The sequence below is a fragment of the Brachyistius frenatus genome, unplaced genomic scaffold (assembly GCF_029030835.1).
Source record: "Brachyistius frenatus isolate BFR_SWC_R1_liver_20210118 unplaced genomic scaffold, ASM2903083v1 Contig_124, whole genome shotgun sequence".
In the NCBI taxonomy this organism is placed as follows: Eukaryota; Metazoa; Chordata; class Actinopteri; family Embiotocidae; genus Brachyistius; species Brachyistius frenatus.
Genome location: NW_027210723.1, coordinates 190029 through 207067, shown reverse-complemented (window position 1 = coordinate 207067; position 17039 = coordinate 190029). Strand labels below are relative to the sequence as shown.

The window sequence follows — 17039 nt, the reverse complement described above, 5'->3', positions numbered from 1 at the left end:
TCAGCAGCAAGAACTGGGAGACTAGTCAGGATGGAGGGAAAGATGAATGCAGCAATGTACAGAGACGTCCTTGATGAAAACCTTCTCCAGAGCGCTCTGGACCTCAGACTGGGAAGAAGGTTCATCTTCCAACAGGACAACGACCCGAAGCACACAGCCAAGATAACAAAGGAGTGGCTTCAGGACAACTCTGTGAATGTCCTTGAGTGGCCCAGCCAGAGCCCAGACTTGAACCCAATTGAACATCTCTGGAGAGATCTGAAAATGTCTGTACACTGACGCTCCCCATCCAACCTGATGGAGCTTGAGAGGTCCTGCAAAGAAGAATGGGAGAAACTGCCCCAAAACAGGTGCCAAGCTTGTAGCATCATACTCAAAAAGACTAGAGGCTGTAATTGCTGCCAAAGGTGCTTCAACAAAGTATTGAGCAAAGGCTGTGAATACTTATGTACGTGTTATATTTTCGTTCTTTATTTTTAATAGATTAAACAAATCTTTTTCACTTTGTCATTGTGGGGTATTGTGTGTAGAATTTTGAGAGAAAAAAATGAATTTAATCCATTTTGGAATAAGGCTGTAACACAACAAAATGTGGAAAAAGTGAAGCGCTGTGAATACTTTCCAGATGCACTGTATACTGTAAAAGAAATGTCTCATCTTGTAAAATGACAGGATGATACTGAAATCAAAGTCATGCCACGAGCTACTGTTCTTGACTTGATTGTGGCGGCAGCTGCTTCTATATTGTGGGGTCCACAGCAGGTAGGAGACACTGAGTGCAGCAATCACTGGTACCATTTTGACTGCTGGTTTTCCAACTTTGACGTTAAGTCTGATTTTCTTTAAGGATTTCTAATCAGGCATAGAACATCTGAGAGAGACTCGCTTATGCTCTGGAAATTAAAACACGTACTATATTCTCTTTGAAAGGTCCTCCTTTTTTCTTTTCTTTTTTTAAGTTTTTTTGAAGTATTATTTCAAGCAGGTTTTAATGTAATTTTCTATATGGACATGTAAACTCACAAATTCCTGATGGATATAAAAATCTGAACAAGGAAGAAGGCGGGGAACGCTTTTATTACATGTTACAGTATTTTCTCAAATGATTTAATAATAGTAGAATAGCATTTCCTTCACAGTGAGTTACATAATTAGCATGAATTTAATGTTGTATTACAATAACCATTTTGAATATTTGTAAGACACATAAGAGGCCATGTAATTTTAACATTTCTCTTTCTCGTTCAAAATTCTTTTTTACAAGAGACCATGTACCAATCCAGGAACGGCATGACTTCAAAGATTTAGGACTGCATTATGTACCATAATACAGTCCTAAATCTTTTAATTAAACTTACTCATCACATATGTTGCCATCAAATGCATATTAAGTAACTCTTTTAAGGTGACTGGATTTCAACACAAGTCAGAAGAAAACATTAAAAGACAAGGCTACCATTAGCGTAATTAGCTAGAGCAGAAAATATGAGAAGGCCAGAACACCAGAATATTGCTCACACCTTAAATGTTCTTTGCTAGGATTATAGTCTGGAAGCCCTGTTCACATTATTGCTTACTCAGCCACTCTGAAGGGTGGACCAATCAACAGCCAGTGGGGGTGACTAGGTGCAATCATAATGAAGTTAACTGTGTTTTTTTCTAAATGTAGTAGCAGTGGTGGACCTTTGGTGCATATGGTGGTCAAAGCTGATTGGGTAAAGGCTCTTCTAATAGTTTCAAAATTGTCCTGAGGACCATCAGGATGCAACAAGTTGAATTTATTCCCTCTGTAACATGGTCAGACCTTTTATATTCATCAACATCTGGGAACAGTTGGCTAGTTTTTTCTAACCTCGGCCTGAAGTTAAGGATCTACCGTTTCAAAAGTTACAAAGACTTTTGAGTGGTTAATCTGCCAACAATTTTAACTGCAAGCTGCACCAACGGAAAGATGGACAGACTAGAGGTCGGGAATTACATTACATGCAGTTTTAAACTCCTTGTTGTCAACTACCTTAAACAACCATATGGAGATGCACTCATTTACTATTTCAGTTAAGGTGCATTCAACTTGTCATTTCTCTTTCAGCTGTAATAAGTTTGAATACTGAAAAAAACTACATTTGATGCTTTAAATATGAGTTTCAAAAGCTTCCATGCGCCTCTCAGTGGGACTGAACGATGTTGTCGCATCTTTCCCGAGGTGTCTGATCTGCTCTTCAGGCTCTGTAATCTGCAGGTCACAAAGTGAGAATGGACTTCTTCTTTCAGACTTGTTGTCGTCTCTTAACGTGTTACCTTTTGAACCTGGGTTCAAATCTATCTTTGCCTTTTCATGACTCATGTCTTCCACCTGAAACAGACAAAAAGCACAATGGTTTCCAAGTGAGTGCTTTTACAGTAAAAAAAAAAAAAAATGACAAAATGAGAAATATATACGGCAACAGTTGAGGACTGCGTCATTTCGGGGACTTTTTAGACTTTGCAATTTCAGCCGACCGTGAAATTGCTTGAAATTTCACTCGGACTTTGTGCTGAAATGAATATTCATTGTGTGTTTAATTGTAATTGATTATAATCTCTCTTGACTGCAATCCAGCTGCTCTGTGTTTGCCACATTTGTCCTGAGAAAAAAAAAGTTACATGACACTGAGATGAGCTGCTGAGCCATTTTACATGTATGAACACTTTGAACACTTATGAAACATTTGGAAGTGTTTGGACATTGCATTATGACATACTGGAGTGTTGATAGGAATTTATTATTTAAATTTTCTCTTATGTAAAATGTTCAACTATTTTTCTGACAAAAATAGGTATAAGTCATTGTTTAAACAAAAGTCTCTATGGGATGCATTTGGAGCTTTTTTAAGCTAGTGTGACATTTGCTGAGAATTGTCATATTGAACAGTATTGTGCAAAATATTGCTGTTGAGATGTTTCTGCCGACAGAGCTCTTTACTATTGATTCCCTGCTTTAAATGCAACATGTTTTGGAAATACTCTTTTATAGTTAGAAGCTGGTCTGGATGCAAATCAATAAGAATTTCATTCAGTACAGAGCCTGGTTCAAGATACGCACAGCAGTAGTATCAAAGTTGCCTTACAACGCCAAAGTTTTTAAATATGCATGTTGTGTCTTGTATATTTTACACGTGAAAAAATGAAATGTATAATAAGCTGTTATTTTGTATATTGGAACTAGGAGGGATCAAACGTTAGGCCCAGTGAATACTCTACTACTTATGTAGTCACAGTGAAGTGCCTGCTTTAGCTTAAGTCTGTTTATAGTTGAGCAAATCTGGAGCTGTTTGAAGATGTACTTCCTCTCCATAGTACAGCTACCACCTGCTGCTTTCACTAAGTGGGAACAAATACTTCCGAGAATATTTCATTTTTCTGTTGAAGGACCAGATGTGAAATCAATGTTTGTTTTCTTATCTCCTGGTGAGGCATCAAAAATTAAATTTTCCTGAAAGATTCACTCCTGAATATTTTTTGCACTATCGCGAGAGTATTAACGTAAATCATCTAAACCTAAAAAAAAGATATCTAACTTTGTCATTTATTTCATCTGTTATACTGTCGGAACTGTCACAGTTGAGAACTTGCGTGTTTCAAAGATACCATTCATGTCATGTTAACACTCATGAGACTCAAAGACTTGCTGACTTAGACTTATTCAGTGAAAAACTGACCATGAATTCTGTCCCTGATTTCACTCGCTGTGCATCTTGTCTGGAGGGAGAGTATCTTGCAGTACAATAAAACACATTTTCTGCCATTCGTGATGAGGTTAATGTGAGCTTTGACTAGGGTATAAAAATTTGATTGTAATTCAGACTTGTGTTGTAATGTGTTCTAGAAGTTGAGTATTTGATGCAATACAGAGTCATTGTTTTGTATTTTGCCCTTAAGTGGTGCCCCAATAAATGAAAGCATGTCTTGCATGCATAACCACGACAAATTTAAGGATGTAAATGTTAATACTCTTCTTGAAATCTTGTCATTTTTGTGGACTCCAAAAATAATCTTTGTATGCATGAATGCCAGATGGATTTTCAAGGTATGAAAGTCAAAGAAATTGCTGCCAAAGAAGGTTTTTTTTTTAATATGTACTGCATAATTTATTTCTAAATTTCAGACATGAAAAAAGTCCTCCATGAACAACTATATTCTGAACTAGTCTGATGGTTGAATGCCTTGAAGCAAATAGAGAAATTAATTTCACGTCAGGCTGAGTTCAATTTTGAAAAACAAACTTTAAGTTTTGATCAAAACCTTCAGCTTTGTTCAAACCCCTGAAGTTGGTAAGGAAAGCAGGAGCAGCCATTTACAAATGGAAGATCAGATGTGTAAACAACCATTTATTTCCATCCTGTTCCTTATTTAAGAATTTGTGGTCACAAGCACCATATTATTCCATACTAAAGTATTCTGTGTTATTTTCATCCTGGGCAAAATATAAATTTGACCCAAAACTAGAAGACACCCAGCTGTGAAGCAAAAGTTCAATATAATTTCATTTTATTGCTGAGAAAGTACCAAAAAAAAAAACATTTCAACTGCTTTGATGAAATACATTTGGAGACTTAAAAGTGAATATTACTTCATGATCATTGCCAGAATGACAACATTTGTTAGTCACTATTTAGACTGAACTATATAGTTCACTATATTTACCGTTCAACATTTTATTTGAGTGTCTTAATTCTGAGTGTGTAAATGTAAATACTATTTAGTGCCTTTAAAAATTCCTCAATGAAATAAGAACGTGGTGTCCAGGATCAACTCAATTTAATAGATCACTATGTCTACAGTATATTGATTCTGGATACAGTAGACGGATTAACTTGTGTTCGAGAGCTGAAAAGGTGGCTACGAAAATGCCTGCAATTAATGTATGGTGTCAAATTGGGATTCACAAACTTCAAAAAGACTTGATCAAAAACTAGTATATGGCTGCACCATGCATGACATGCTTGGGGGATCTTATTTGAAACCTGGGCTTTTGCTTTAAAATGCATGCAGAAAGTTGCAGCATGTGACTGATCGGTGGTTTCATTTGCTCTTGCAAAAACAAAAAAACATCCCCAGGTGGTGGCTGGCCAGTTTAGGAAAAGACAGATATTTCTGTGCTTGCCGTTTCCCTGTTTCCAGTCTATATAGATAAGATAAGATAACCATCTTGTGGCTATAGCTTCACAATCGCTGTAAATACATGTCAGTACTATCAGTCAAAATGAGGAGCAATTCCTTTTTTATGATTATGATATCAAAACCTACAAACCTTAAACATGCGTGTCTGTAAGAGGATTATTAAGTTCCCTTTAGTCTCACTCTTCTGCGTGTGGCTGTTTGTAAGAATAAGAAGCAGCAGCAGCATGCACATAAATCAAATTAACATGAGCTCATGCTAATTAGGGATTACCAACTGCTTAATGCAATTAATCAAAGATTTGGATAACCAATGCACAGCCTGCTGAGCCGTAAGTGAGATGCACATTGCATCATGCTATGAATATAAATGTTACACCTCACCATGGTTCATTATGTTCCACATTGAAACAAAGAACAAAAACATCGACCTCTTAAAGCTGGTTCATTTCTGTGTAGAATCGACACTGTACGTTGATTGGCACCTTCCCAGAAATGTCCACATTGTGACGATGCAGAGTGCTGTGATTGGTCGATTTAGCAGCATTTGCATTTCCTTATGTATGTTTCTCAGTAGCCGGAGAAGAACTGGAATTTCACTCTTTCATCCTCAGTCAGTTTAACGGTCCTGCTAAACGCATGTTTTCACAGGCACTGTTAAGTGTTTGCATCTCATCAGCTGTTTCTGTAAATGCCTTTTCTTGCCTGGCAATCATCGTGTTACCTCAACATTTAATGAGACCATAATGAACAAGGTTCAAACTATTTTTTTTTTTTTACATTCAGTTTCATTCTCTCAACGGTGGTTGGGTCACGTTGGCAGCAGGCTGAGCAAGTTAGCCCAGCCGTCATTCTCCCCAGCAATGTTTTACAGCTCCTCCCGAGCAATACCAATTCATTCCCCGGCCAGATGCGGTATATCATTTCTCCATTGTGTTCTTGGTCTACCCCGGTGTCCATTTGGCTTAAACAGCTCTGTCTGGCCACCTTGCATTGTTTTCACTGTAACTGCTTAATTTCTTTGTTGACTTCTAGTGGTGGTTTCCTGGAGTCAATTTTACATTTCAGGTTGTTGTTTTTTACAGATGACTAACTACTAACAAGATATTTGCTGAACTTGAGAGGTGGTGATTGGAAATAAAAAAAAAAAAAATTTTAAAAGGCAGATAATTCCAGGCTAGGTGTTTGCCTCTGTTTCAAGTGTCTATGCTAAGCTTAAGGTAGCAGTCTTCTGGCTGTAGCTTCACAATGACTGTACGGGCAGGACAGCGGTATTAACAAAAAGAGAAACATTTCCTTTAAACGATCACTATATCAAATCCCATAAAATATTTTAAAAAAAAGCTTGTCTGCAACAAAACAGACGGAAACAAAGACCCTTCACGCCTAAGGGCAATTTGTAGAATCACCAATTAACCTGACATGTATGTTTATTTGGATGTTCGGAGGAAGCCAGAATACCCCGAGAGAGCCCAAGCAGGCACAGGGAACAGAGAACATGCAAACTCCACAGTAATTAATGGTAACCCACTGCTTAATTAAATGAATCAAAGATCTGTATAAGCCTCACACCTCAGACTGAGCTATGGAGAGGAGCAGATTGCATCGCGCGCTGAATATAAATGTTCCAGCTCCCTTTGTTTCCAGACAGTCTGCATTATTATGTTCGACTTTACAACGTCAATATGCCACCAATACAGCCAGGAAATGAGCTCCCAGTGTGTTCTGCATCAGAAATGTTGCTCTCTCCTGTCGTTCTCGACGCAAATGGCACGGAAAACATGTATTTTTTTAGAACCAACATGTCAAGAAGATTGACTTCCTAAAAGCCCCTCTGCTACAGAGGACTGCTGAAAGCATGCATTTACTGCCATTGTTAAGCGCGTGCATCTCATCAGTTCCCTGGAAATGTTCGTCATCATGTTGACCTCGTTATTTAATGAGTCGTGTATGGATTACGTTCTGAATATTTTTGCTGTTTTACACAAGAAGTTTGACCTTGTGGATCATTTTTACTTCAATAGCGTTCAGTGAAAATATGTGTTGTTCTCTAGTTGGCACAGATGTGGTTACTGGCATTTGATTTATATTGATCAGAGATTAATGTTCCTAAAATGATCAAAATTGATGAATATTCATGAGACATCACATTAGTATCAGGGACCCATAACCAAACTGCAATTTTGGTCTCAAAAGGCATGTTCCCCTTTAAATACCGTTATCCGAGAGGCATTTACACTTTTAGAGGTGAACAGTGAAAGTGTGAATTCAAGCACTGATTAAAAAACAGAATTTATTGATAACTGCAAAAATGTATTAATGATCAATAATATTCTTAATGGATTTGATAATAGTTAATGTCATGTTCCTGTGCTTATTTATCCGTATGTTTTTGTGATGTAGCCTACGTGTTCATTTGCATATAGAGCAGGGAAGTTACGAAATGTCCCAAACTCGAGGCGCCAGATGTGAACAGACGGCTTCAAGATGGCCACTCGTGATCTGATCATGCCAGGCAGGATCAGGATGGATCAATTAATGCCAGGTTGAAACAGGGCCTTAGTGAGTCAGTAACACTTGCAATACCAATGGCTTCTGTCAACATGTATGAAAAGAAGCTGCATGGCATGATAAATAGGTCAAATTCATTGTGTGACACCTGGTTTTAGAGAGTTGCTGTCAGCGTCGCCATTCACAGCCAGTCTGACTAATCGATGACAGATATGGATATGATCGGTATAAAACGGCATGGGCTGCAAAAAACGATCGGTTAGTTTTCTTCAGTGCATACATACACTGTCATTTCAGAAAATCCGAAGATAGATGATAGTGAGAAAACACCCCGACATCTTTTCCAATAATATCAACACCGGGAGAAAACGTCTCATGCTCCAATAATAGCAATCGTTTACTCACTCAATCTATTTATACATAGTATGGTATCTGTGTTAGTTATTATTATTTTTGGTGACTCTAAATAGGTCATGTATTAGTCAGACTGACTGTGATGGCTAGTCAGTCTGACTCACAACTCGTTTATACTTTGAACTGAAGATTTTAGGCCGATCTTAAGGCCTCCATCAGTGAATGGAACTGGAAGTGTACGGTGACATGAAAACAAATGCCTCGTGATGTTGTTATGTTTTTACTTAACTCTTTTTTTTTCCCTCAAACTTTTGGAAACTCTTTCTTTTTTGTAATTATGTTATTTTAAAATTTGACAGTATAATACATCTAAAAGTGCATATGCTGTGTTGTAAATATGAAAATAATATTTTGCCTTATTTGCCTTATTTTATTACGATAATAAATTGGAAAGTAGATTATAATTTTTTATGTTTCTTTTGCCATTTGGGATTTTTTTTTTCTGTGATGTGAGTTCCTTGTAACTGTCATAAAATTCATGAGACACTTCTCTTTTAACAGCCACAGTTTAACCCCCTGAGAGGGGAGTGTGAGTGACAGACAGACTTTTATATTTTGGTATCGCTTAAAATAGAACGAAAACTAGGAACAGATGCCCCCATCCTACCTTTTGGTTGTCAGTTAGGGTCGGCTTGATGACAAACTGTGTGAAAGGGTTGGGATGAAATTTCTCTTCATCCGCCACTGTCAGTCTTGGAATGGCCGTCATCGGGCGAATGACGCCGGGTTTCGTCTGGACGGGAAGAGTCGGGGTTTGACAGCAGAGAGTACATTTTCACAAGTCGCTCTCCAAGACATTTTTACGTTATCAGTGCATAACACAGTTGCTGCAGGAGAGTAAGCTCGATCAATAAGTGAATCTGTACCTCTTTAGAATTCATGAGTTTTCTGTCCACACCAGCAGCTGGGTGCAAGCTGGATAAAGATGCCTGAATAAACAAGGTGGAAGCAAAAAGCATCAACATCACTATTAGTGCGTCTCACAAATCTGAAATGCTGATGGAAAAAAACAAAACAAAAACGTTTCAAGTATGGCGGGGGTTTATGTCACGGCAAGAAAGAGGTTGAAAAGACTGAGATTCTTCTGCAAAATATTTTCAATACTTTCTATGATATTTATCATAAAGGAAGCTGGCATGAGTGGAAATAGTAATTAGCTATTGAGTGTTTTATGATGCCAGATGTGCATAAACATCTGCCATCTGTTCTGATGTCCCAAAATTCAATGAACTTATCCACCCTGGTCACAACAAAAAACTAATGCAGCAAGACTAATTGTGACTGTTATAACCTTCTCGTGACAAAAAGTGAAAGTCACAATAATAGCCAAGCCATCTGTTTTCCCCGTTTCCATTCCTTATGATAAGACTATTGCTCACAGCCCGAGTCTTCGCTGTGTTTATCGTCTGGACGCCCTGGTTGCGTTGAGGTTTCCTCAGCCACTGAAGGGGTTAAACCCAGTTAGTGACCAGTGAGGGTGGCTAAGTGCAATGACGTTGAAGAAGTTGCAACAGTGATGACGGTGGGTTTCAGCGCGCAACATGGTAGTCAATGCTGATTGGTTAAAGGCTGCTCCGACAGTTTAAAAGTTAACCCGAGGTCCAACGCCCAGTAAGATGCAATCGTCATTGGCGCGTGGTTAGAACTGTTTATCACGCAGGGAATAGCTGCGCCGCGTTACATCAGGCTAAAGCACGGCTACCCACGTTAGAGTTGATGTTCTCATCTCACTCGCATAAAAAAAACAACCACTAATATCAAAGTTACAATTTTGAAGATTTTCATTTAACTAAATGTATTGTTAAGTCGCTTTCTATTGTTAAATCAGAGAAGACAATGGTGATTGAGCCCGCGGCCCACAAATGAAAGCGCTTTGATCTGCAGTATTACGTACAGAACGGGTTCGTGATGTGTTTTCCTTCCCTGAACGGTGCTTGTTGGGTCAGAGAAGGAAGGCGGATCTGAAGCAAAAAAAAACTCGCTCTTCAACTGCCAACTGACTGATGTCACACTGTTTGAATCTCTGGGAAGTTAAGTCTAAAATCATCAGCTGTAATTACTGCATGTCACCACAGGTGCTGCCAAAGACAACAAAACTGAGATCCTCGCGTCTGCAATATTTGGCATGAATCCCGAAATGTTGAACTATTCCTTTAATATTTTTACATTTGGTGTTTTCAGCAGCCTTTATTTATATTCATGTAGTCATAAAGTTTTGAAATTCCGAATGAAAAGTATTTTTTCAGATGCCAAAATGTTAACTTGTCAAAGAATCTCAGACCTGTGAATCAGAGACTAAAATTGTGTGAATTTAATATGAAGTTAATATGATCAAATCCTGACAGCAGTCGGTTGTCACTTTTTTTGTCTGGGGATAAAATCATGAGGTAAAAACACCTGTCTTTAATTCAGCAGGCAAAACTACCCGACTCTGACTCACATATTTGGTTTCCCGTCCCAAAGATTTTGAAAGTGCCGAGTTGTTCTGCTGAAAGTGAAAAAGAGAGAAAAACATAAATGAAACAAAACAACACACAAATATCATCTGGTGGGGAAATGGAGAAACTGAAATAGAATCAAAAATGTGACGGCCACTTTCACAAAAATGACTGAAAAGAGGTCCTTTGACTTTGCTCATGCTGAATGCATCTGAACCTTGGAGATAGTGAGTTGTGAACCTAAAGTAAAATTGAGCCAATTTCTAGATGGGTAACCAGTGCTTTATGTCAATAAGCAAAATAATGAACAGCGTCCTTCTGTTTTTTTCCTGGAGTTTTTTTTTTTCCTTGTACAGAAAATTTACCAATTTTTTTTCCTTTCCAGTGGTTTAAAAATGACACATTTTTATTACTTTACTCTTCAACTTGTACAAGCATCAACATTTACTGCACACTGATTGTTTTCATTGGAAACTACTCCACGCTTTCTCCTTTGATAAATAATGAACAGATGTCTTTTCATTTTTCATGCTGATGATGAAACGGTCAGAATTCATTTTTATCCTTCTTCTAGTTTGTGTTTCTGTAAAACAGAAGAGGACTTGTTTCTGTGGGCCGAAAGCTACGGAAAGTTTTTCATGTACTGTTTTCTCTTTTATCTCACTTTAATGATTCACAATGTCACATATTTACAAATTATTTTTTATTTTAGCTGAAGGTGACATCCTTAATTGTCTGCATGCTTTTAGTGAGAGCTGTTCGGACTATAATAAAGATGACAGAGCTTCCAGATTCATGCTTGTTTCAACTTGTTGCTGCGATAAACAATAATCCAGCTCCAAAACTGTCCTTGGACAAACAGTTAACATCTTTGTTCATTTCATTATTTTACTGAAGCAACTCAATTCTACTCTGAAGTAGCACGAGAGGAGGAAACTTTCTCTTTACTTCGGTTAGAGTGCAACATTTCTAGTGTGAACAGACTTTTTGATTTTCCCCCTTTTTTACATTTTTGTGAAAATGTTATAAAGACGTGATCACCAGGAGACTCTCTTCGCAGTGCCGTTGATACATTTAGGTTTATTGCTACGTACCCACAGACAACTGCTGATCTAAATTTAAGTTTAAAAAAATCACAAGTTAGATGAGAAGATTGAAACCACTCTTAGATCTAGTTAACAGCCAGTTAGCTTTGCTTTTGAGCTTACGAGTTCATATTTCATATCTTTAGATCCCGAACTGTTTGTCGGCGAAATCGCTGATGCGCCCGAACCAGTTGTCAAAAATACGTGTAACTCAGGTGCTGATGTTGATAAAACAACAAAACATTGAATACTTGCTCACAAAGGTTTTCGCTTCGCCCGGCTCTGTGCACGCAAGTGTCAAAAAGACGAGCTGCGGTTTTGTGAGGTAATACACTGAACTTTTTCTTGGCTGTCTGTACATGTTATAATTTCATCGTTTACATTCAATGTAAAGAAGGAGACCAGCGAATAAACCCCAACCACACATTGTTGTTTTGTTGGCTAAGCAAATTGCTTCCCGCTCCAGTTTCATATTTACTGCACACACAAGGGAGCGGTGTCTCACCTAACTCTCTAGAAATAGGTGTATTTCTTCAAGCTATTTTACAGAAAAATTCAAATGCCCACGAGTTTGCCGCGCGAGCTCAATGCTGTTCAAGAAACCCACGTTACCTTCAGACCAACATTGGTGACCGATGACCTGGAGGGCTGCGATGATGAGGGTGTATCGCAATTGAAGGATAAAAAAAAAAAAAACATTCAATCAGTCCAATATTATAAATCGGTATTTGTACATGTTTGATTTTATATATAAACTTATATAAACATCAAAACTCACTTCTGGACTGGAGTTTGCCAATATCTCATCAATAACGGCGTAAAGTTCCTCCGACTGTTGCCGGAACTGAGCAGGTGAGCACATCTGTAAAAGGATTAAAGAAGTAATGCTGGCATGCAGATAAAAAAAAGCAGCAGTGAAGTGAGTCGTTGTACCTCAACATGGGTGTCCAATGTCAGCCCTCTGTCCAGCGCGTCACTCTGCTCCCGCTCTACCTGCTCATCTATCGCCTGTGAGTGCAAAGAGAGGAAATCTATCTCGATGCGGCAGCTTTCGTTGAGTGATAACACACACCATTCGTCTCTGCCAGATAATTCCCATTCACCCACTCGGTATTCTTCCCAGACAGGACTCGCTCATCAGCAGCTCTACGTGCATCACGCTGCCGTGTGAAAAACACAGCAGTATGCCACGCTTTCATATCAATTTCACCCTCATTTGACTTTCAATAAGGTTTTGAAAACTCTTTCAGCTGCCTGTAAATCCTCATGAAATACATCTTATGTCATTTTTTTTTTTTTGCCAAACTCGTATTTGTAATTTCAAATACGATCTATAGAAAGCCCGATTAGGGAAGAGATTAGGAAAATCTTTGCCTTTGTCATTGCATACTGCAGAGCTGGATATTTAACAGGATAAGATGTGTTATTGGACTTAGAGTGAACTCACTTGTTGATCCAACAGAAGGGTGTTTGTGGGGATTGCTGCCAGCGACTTATAGCTTAACTTAATCTTGTGTGTCTGTGGTTTTTGGAGGAGAGAGAAGAGCAGACACATGGTTATAAATGAATTTGCAATTACAATTTCTGCATCTTACCAAACTTTGTAGACCGTCTCCTGGAAATGCATCTCTTTTGCTGTGCTTTCTCGCAGTCTACTGCGCGCCGCTAATCATGCAAAACAAGTCAGCCACCCTCGAGCCGCCCGGCAGTAAGAACACTGGACATCACTTTGCTGCACAGATGGCTCGTTTGTAAATGTCACTTTCACTCTGACAGGCAAGAAAAGTGGATTAATTGTGACCAACATCCACATCGAGCAGGTTCCCCGGCTTGCCCTAAATAAATTCAACCCTGATGGTTAATGCTCCGAATTTTGTGCAGTGTTATTCAAGTTCAGCTTTTTAATAGATTTCGAAAAGGCAGACATACATTTTTAGATGATGGATTCCCTTTCGCTTTTGACATTTCAGACGTGTCAATCATCAGATGCACATTGGAAATCTCTGTGTGGCATCAATCTGGAACAGCGTCCGCGAGTGGTGCGATTAAAAACAAACAGGACTCTAAAAACAGTTCGTCGCTTGATATCCTCGTATCAAGTTGAGGGGGAATCTGCTTTTAACCACGCAGCAGGGGAGAACATCATAAATAATATCCTCAGTTTAAAGAGGTCATGCACATGTCAGGCGCGGCAGCTACCTTTCTTTTTTTACCTTCCCTGTCACTGCAGTCTGATATTCCACTCCCCGGCCGCGGGGAGGGCGTGGAGCGCCAGGACAGACAAGGGGACGGCGTGAGGTCTCTGATATGCAGAGCAGGCGAGAGAGTAGGCGTCGGGGAGCTCGTGGGCGACGGCCATCCGGAAAGAACAACGGGGGTGTGGCGGGAAGGAGACAGGCAGCGTGCTTCGTGAAACGCCTGCGACGGTGTGACACTCCCGGAATCAGGGTAGCTCATGTGTGACTCACACCTGTCGCTGGCGCTCTGCGAAGGAGGACGAGGTGATGCGGTGTCGGGGCGAGCGGGGGAAATTGTGACGCGTGAGGGAGAGTGCCGAAGATGTGGAGGGCAGGCGGGCCGAGATCTCAGCCGCTGAGAGAGCGCGTGAAGCTTCGAGAGAGACGAATCTGGAGGCCGGCTCCATTTCTGGGACGCAGAGGTCTCTCGCTCATTAATAAGCGTGGGAGACGGAGAGATGGGTTTTTTAAGGGTATTATCTGCGTGGCCCTTGAGGAGCATGTCGGCGTGGCTTGGCTTCAGCTCAGGGGACTTTGTGGAGATGTGTGTGCGTGGCAGTTGTTTGGGAGTTTCTTCGTGCTTCGGCGGAGAAACAGATTGAAAGTTTGAGGAAAACAGAGGCAGTGGCACTCGGGGTTGCGTGTTGCTCTTCACCGGCGGAGGTGAAATGAACTGCTCCCATCGAGGTGCACTGCCTGAGCACTTGTTCACCTGAGTTTGAAGGTATGTTCTATTGAGCTCACTCGGCTGCACTGTTGGAGGAGCAGTGATGCACCTACTGGGTTCCCTGTGAACGTGGCTTTGGCTATCTATGGACACTGATGAGGAGAAGCGTGAGGAAAACTCCAGGGGAATGGAGGCCACGCTGGAGGCTGCCGAGCATGCGTTGCAGAAGGACAGGGTCACAGGCGTAACGGGCCAGCAGGGGGTGTAAGGCCTCTGCAGTGCAGGGGACAGGACAGGGAGACGGCCTTTCCTCAGGATGGCAGTGAGGAGGGACAGTCGGGTGAGAGGGGGCCGGTGCCGGGGAGGGGGCGTCGGGGGGCAGACAGAGGAGGACAGGCTCTCGCAGGACGAGGAACAGGTTGGAGGGATGTTAACCAGACTAGAACCAGGAGCAAGAAAGTGCCTCTTGATCTGCACGACAGCGGGGGAGAAGACGCCAGAGCGGACAGACGAGCAGGGGGAGACGGAGCGGCTGAAAGAGGAAGGAGAGGCTACAGAGGAAAGCTGCACGGCGGACCAACTCCTGTCTCTGTCCGAGCCCTCGGAGAGGATGGACTCTCGGGACGAAGCCGGGGTGGGAAACAGGTCCGCGGAGTCCATGTGGCTCGTCCTGTCCTCTGACACAATCGCTCTATTTGTAAAGTAACCCAAGCTAACCTCAGCATGTCCAGCCGTTTCGTGACACCGCTGCTGGGAAATGCCCCTGTGTTTATCAACAGCAGTTTCCATGGCGGCCGTCCCGGCGGCGACGTGGTCGAGTGTATTTTCAGGCCGAGCGCTGACCGAAGTAAAAGCTCTGGTTTGAGAGCGGCTCGATTGATCTGATGAAGGCTTCTTCTGAAAAAGAAAAAAAAGTTTTTCATTTCTTTTTTCTTTTTCTTTTTTTTTTTTTACTGGGACTTTAAAACTAAAAATTCAAACCTCAGGCAGCAATTACTGAAAATTTACTCTCACTTCAAATTCTTTAACCTTTTAAGCCCCGGAGGCCAGTTGGGGGCCAGGGAGAAGACTTAGCAAAACTATCATTAAAATATGGACATATATACTGACATTTACACATCTGAACAAATCTCACAAGTGTTTCCTTTATTATTACACCAACGTTATTCAAATATACCTTGAGATATACTCTTTTTATTATGGGTATGCAATTTTTGAGCAGAGGCCTAAAAAAAAAATATGTGTGTTTTTAAAAAGTTAAAGCCAGAGTGAGCAAATCCAGTTTGTAACAAATCCTGTTAGTTGCGTCAGAATTGGGAAAGAAATTTGATGAAGCCACCATTTGGGAAAATCATTATAAAGGGGACCCCATGAAATGTGTTAAACTATGTACACTTTTACTCATTATTAGATTCCAATTACACTGTCAGATTTGAAAGGCCATAAATTTACACTTTGGACAGTCATGTTATTTTTACATTAATCCCATGACAGTGATTTTTTTCCAAATGTCAAGTTTATGTTATAAAGTAAACCTTCTGCATACATGCTTATCTATCCAACGTTCCACACACACACACACACACACACACTTTTCGTAATATGTCAATTTAAGCTTTCTGTTCTTTCTTGCCGTGACATTGAGAGCTCAAGCCGTACTTACTTGAGGATCTGTCTCCAGTTGGATTATGTCTCGCGCTCCTCCCTCCACAGAGTCCTTGATAAAGACTATCTCTGCTTTTAAAATCTTCCCCTCTGACGTGGTCTCCCTGCTTGTCTCCTCGTGGGCCACAGCTTCGTTCTGACGGGAGAAAATGAAGCAAATGTTTAGCAGGAACTGAGCGAGTGAAACCCGAGAAAACCCGGAGGGGAACTGCCGCGAGCCTCTCTGAGCTCAGGGGTGTGCTTGGTTTCAACTGCACCACATGCTACCCATATAATTCACACGCACACGTCCTGCTGACATTGGAGTGGTGCAGTTCTCATGTGCAGAAGTCAACAACTGACGCCGGGTCTGTGTACACACAACTTTTAATCCTCAAGTATTTGAAATGACAGTCATGGTGTTTTTTTTTTTAAATAGTAAGTCTTTAGCTTCATATTTACCTTATGAATGTAATGACATTAGCAGTACGTGGAGTGATGTGGATTTTGTAAGATGAATATAATTTAGCTTTAATTTGCTTTCACTCACTTTGTTTATCGTTGGATGCGAGCAGTGTGAAAGTGGTTTGGTTACAAACAATCAGATGTACAACAAATCACAGTGCTGTCGTAGTTTTTACTGAATATTTGAAGGCAAACTGTTGCATTAATGCTGACATATAAAACTGTAACAGTGTTTCTTGCCATTTTTCTGTATTTTGTTATATCTTCAAGAATATTGTTGTCACGGAAATACCCTGAAATATTGCGATATTACTTTAGGGCCCTATCGATTGATATAGGTTATTGTAACTCCATGAACTCAGTTTAAAGGAATACAAATTCGTGACAAAGGTGTGGAGCTAAAACGAGCAGCTGCTCATGA

The 17039-nt window shown here is 40.4% G+C and overlaps 1 protein-coding gene across 3 annotated transcripts in view; it reads right to left on the bottom strand.

The window, feature by feature from the left end:
• Positions 1–1058: 1058 nt before the first annotated feature.
• The window catches only part of mlip (muscular LMNA-interacting protein), a 28271-nt gene continuing 12290 nt past the window's right edge, over positions 1059–17039 (bottom strand). Inside the window, exons 3-12 of one of the 3 annotated variants that reach the window (XM_069713939.1) lie at positions 16173–16310; positions 13805–15406; positions 13053–13124; positions 12539–12613; positions 12384–12467; positions 12218–12253; positions 10523–10570; positions 8949–9011; positions 8690–8815; positions 1059–2353 (exon numbers count right to left, since the gene is read on the bottom strand). In XM_069713939.1, the coding sequence (XP_069570040.1) occupies positions 2132–2353; positions 8690–8815; positions 8949–9011; positions 10523–10570; positions 12218–12253; positions 12384–12467; positions 12539–12613; positions 13053–13124; positions 13805–15406; positions 16173–16310 (2466 nt within the window). In that variant the 3' untranslated portion in view covers positions 1059–2131. The remainder of the gene's footprint in view (positions 2354–8689; positions 8816–8948; positions 9012–10522; positions 10571–12217; positions 12254–12383; positions 12468–12538; positions 12614–13052; positions 13125–13804; positions 15407–16172; positions 16311–17039) is intronic. The other 2 variants (XM_069713941.1, XM_069713940.1) reach the window with 2 other exon arrangements.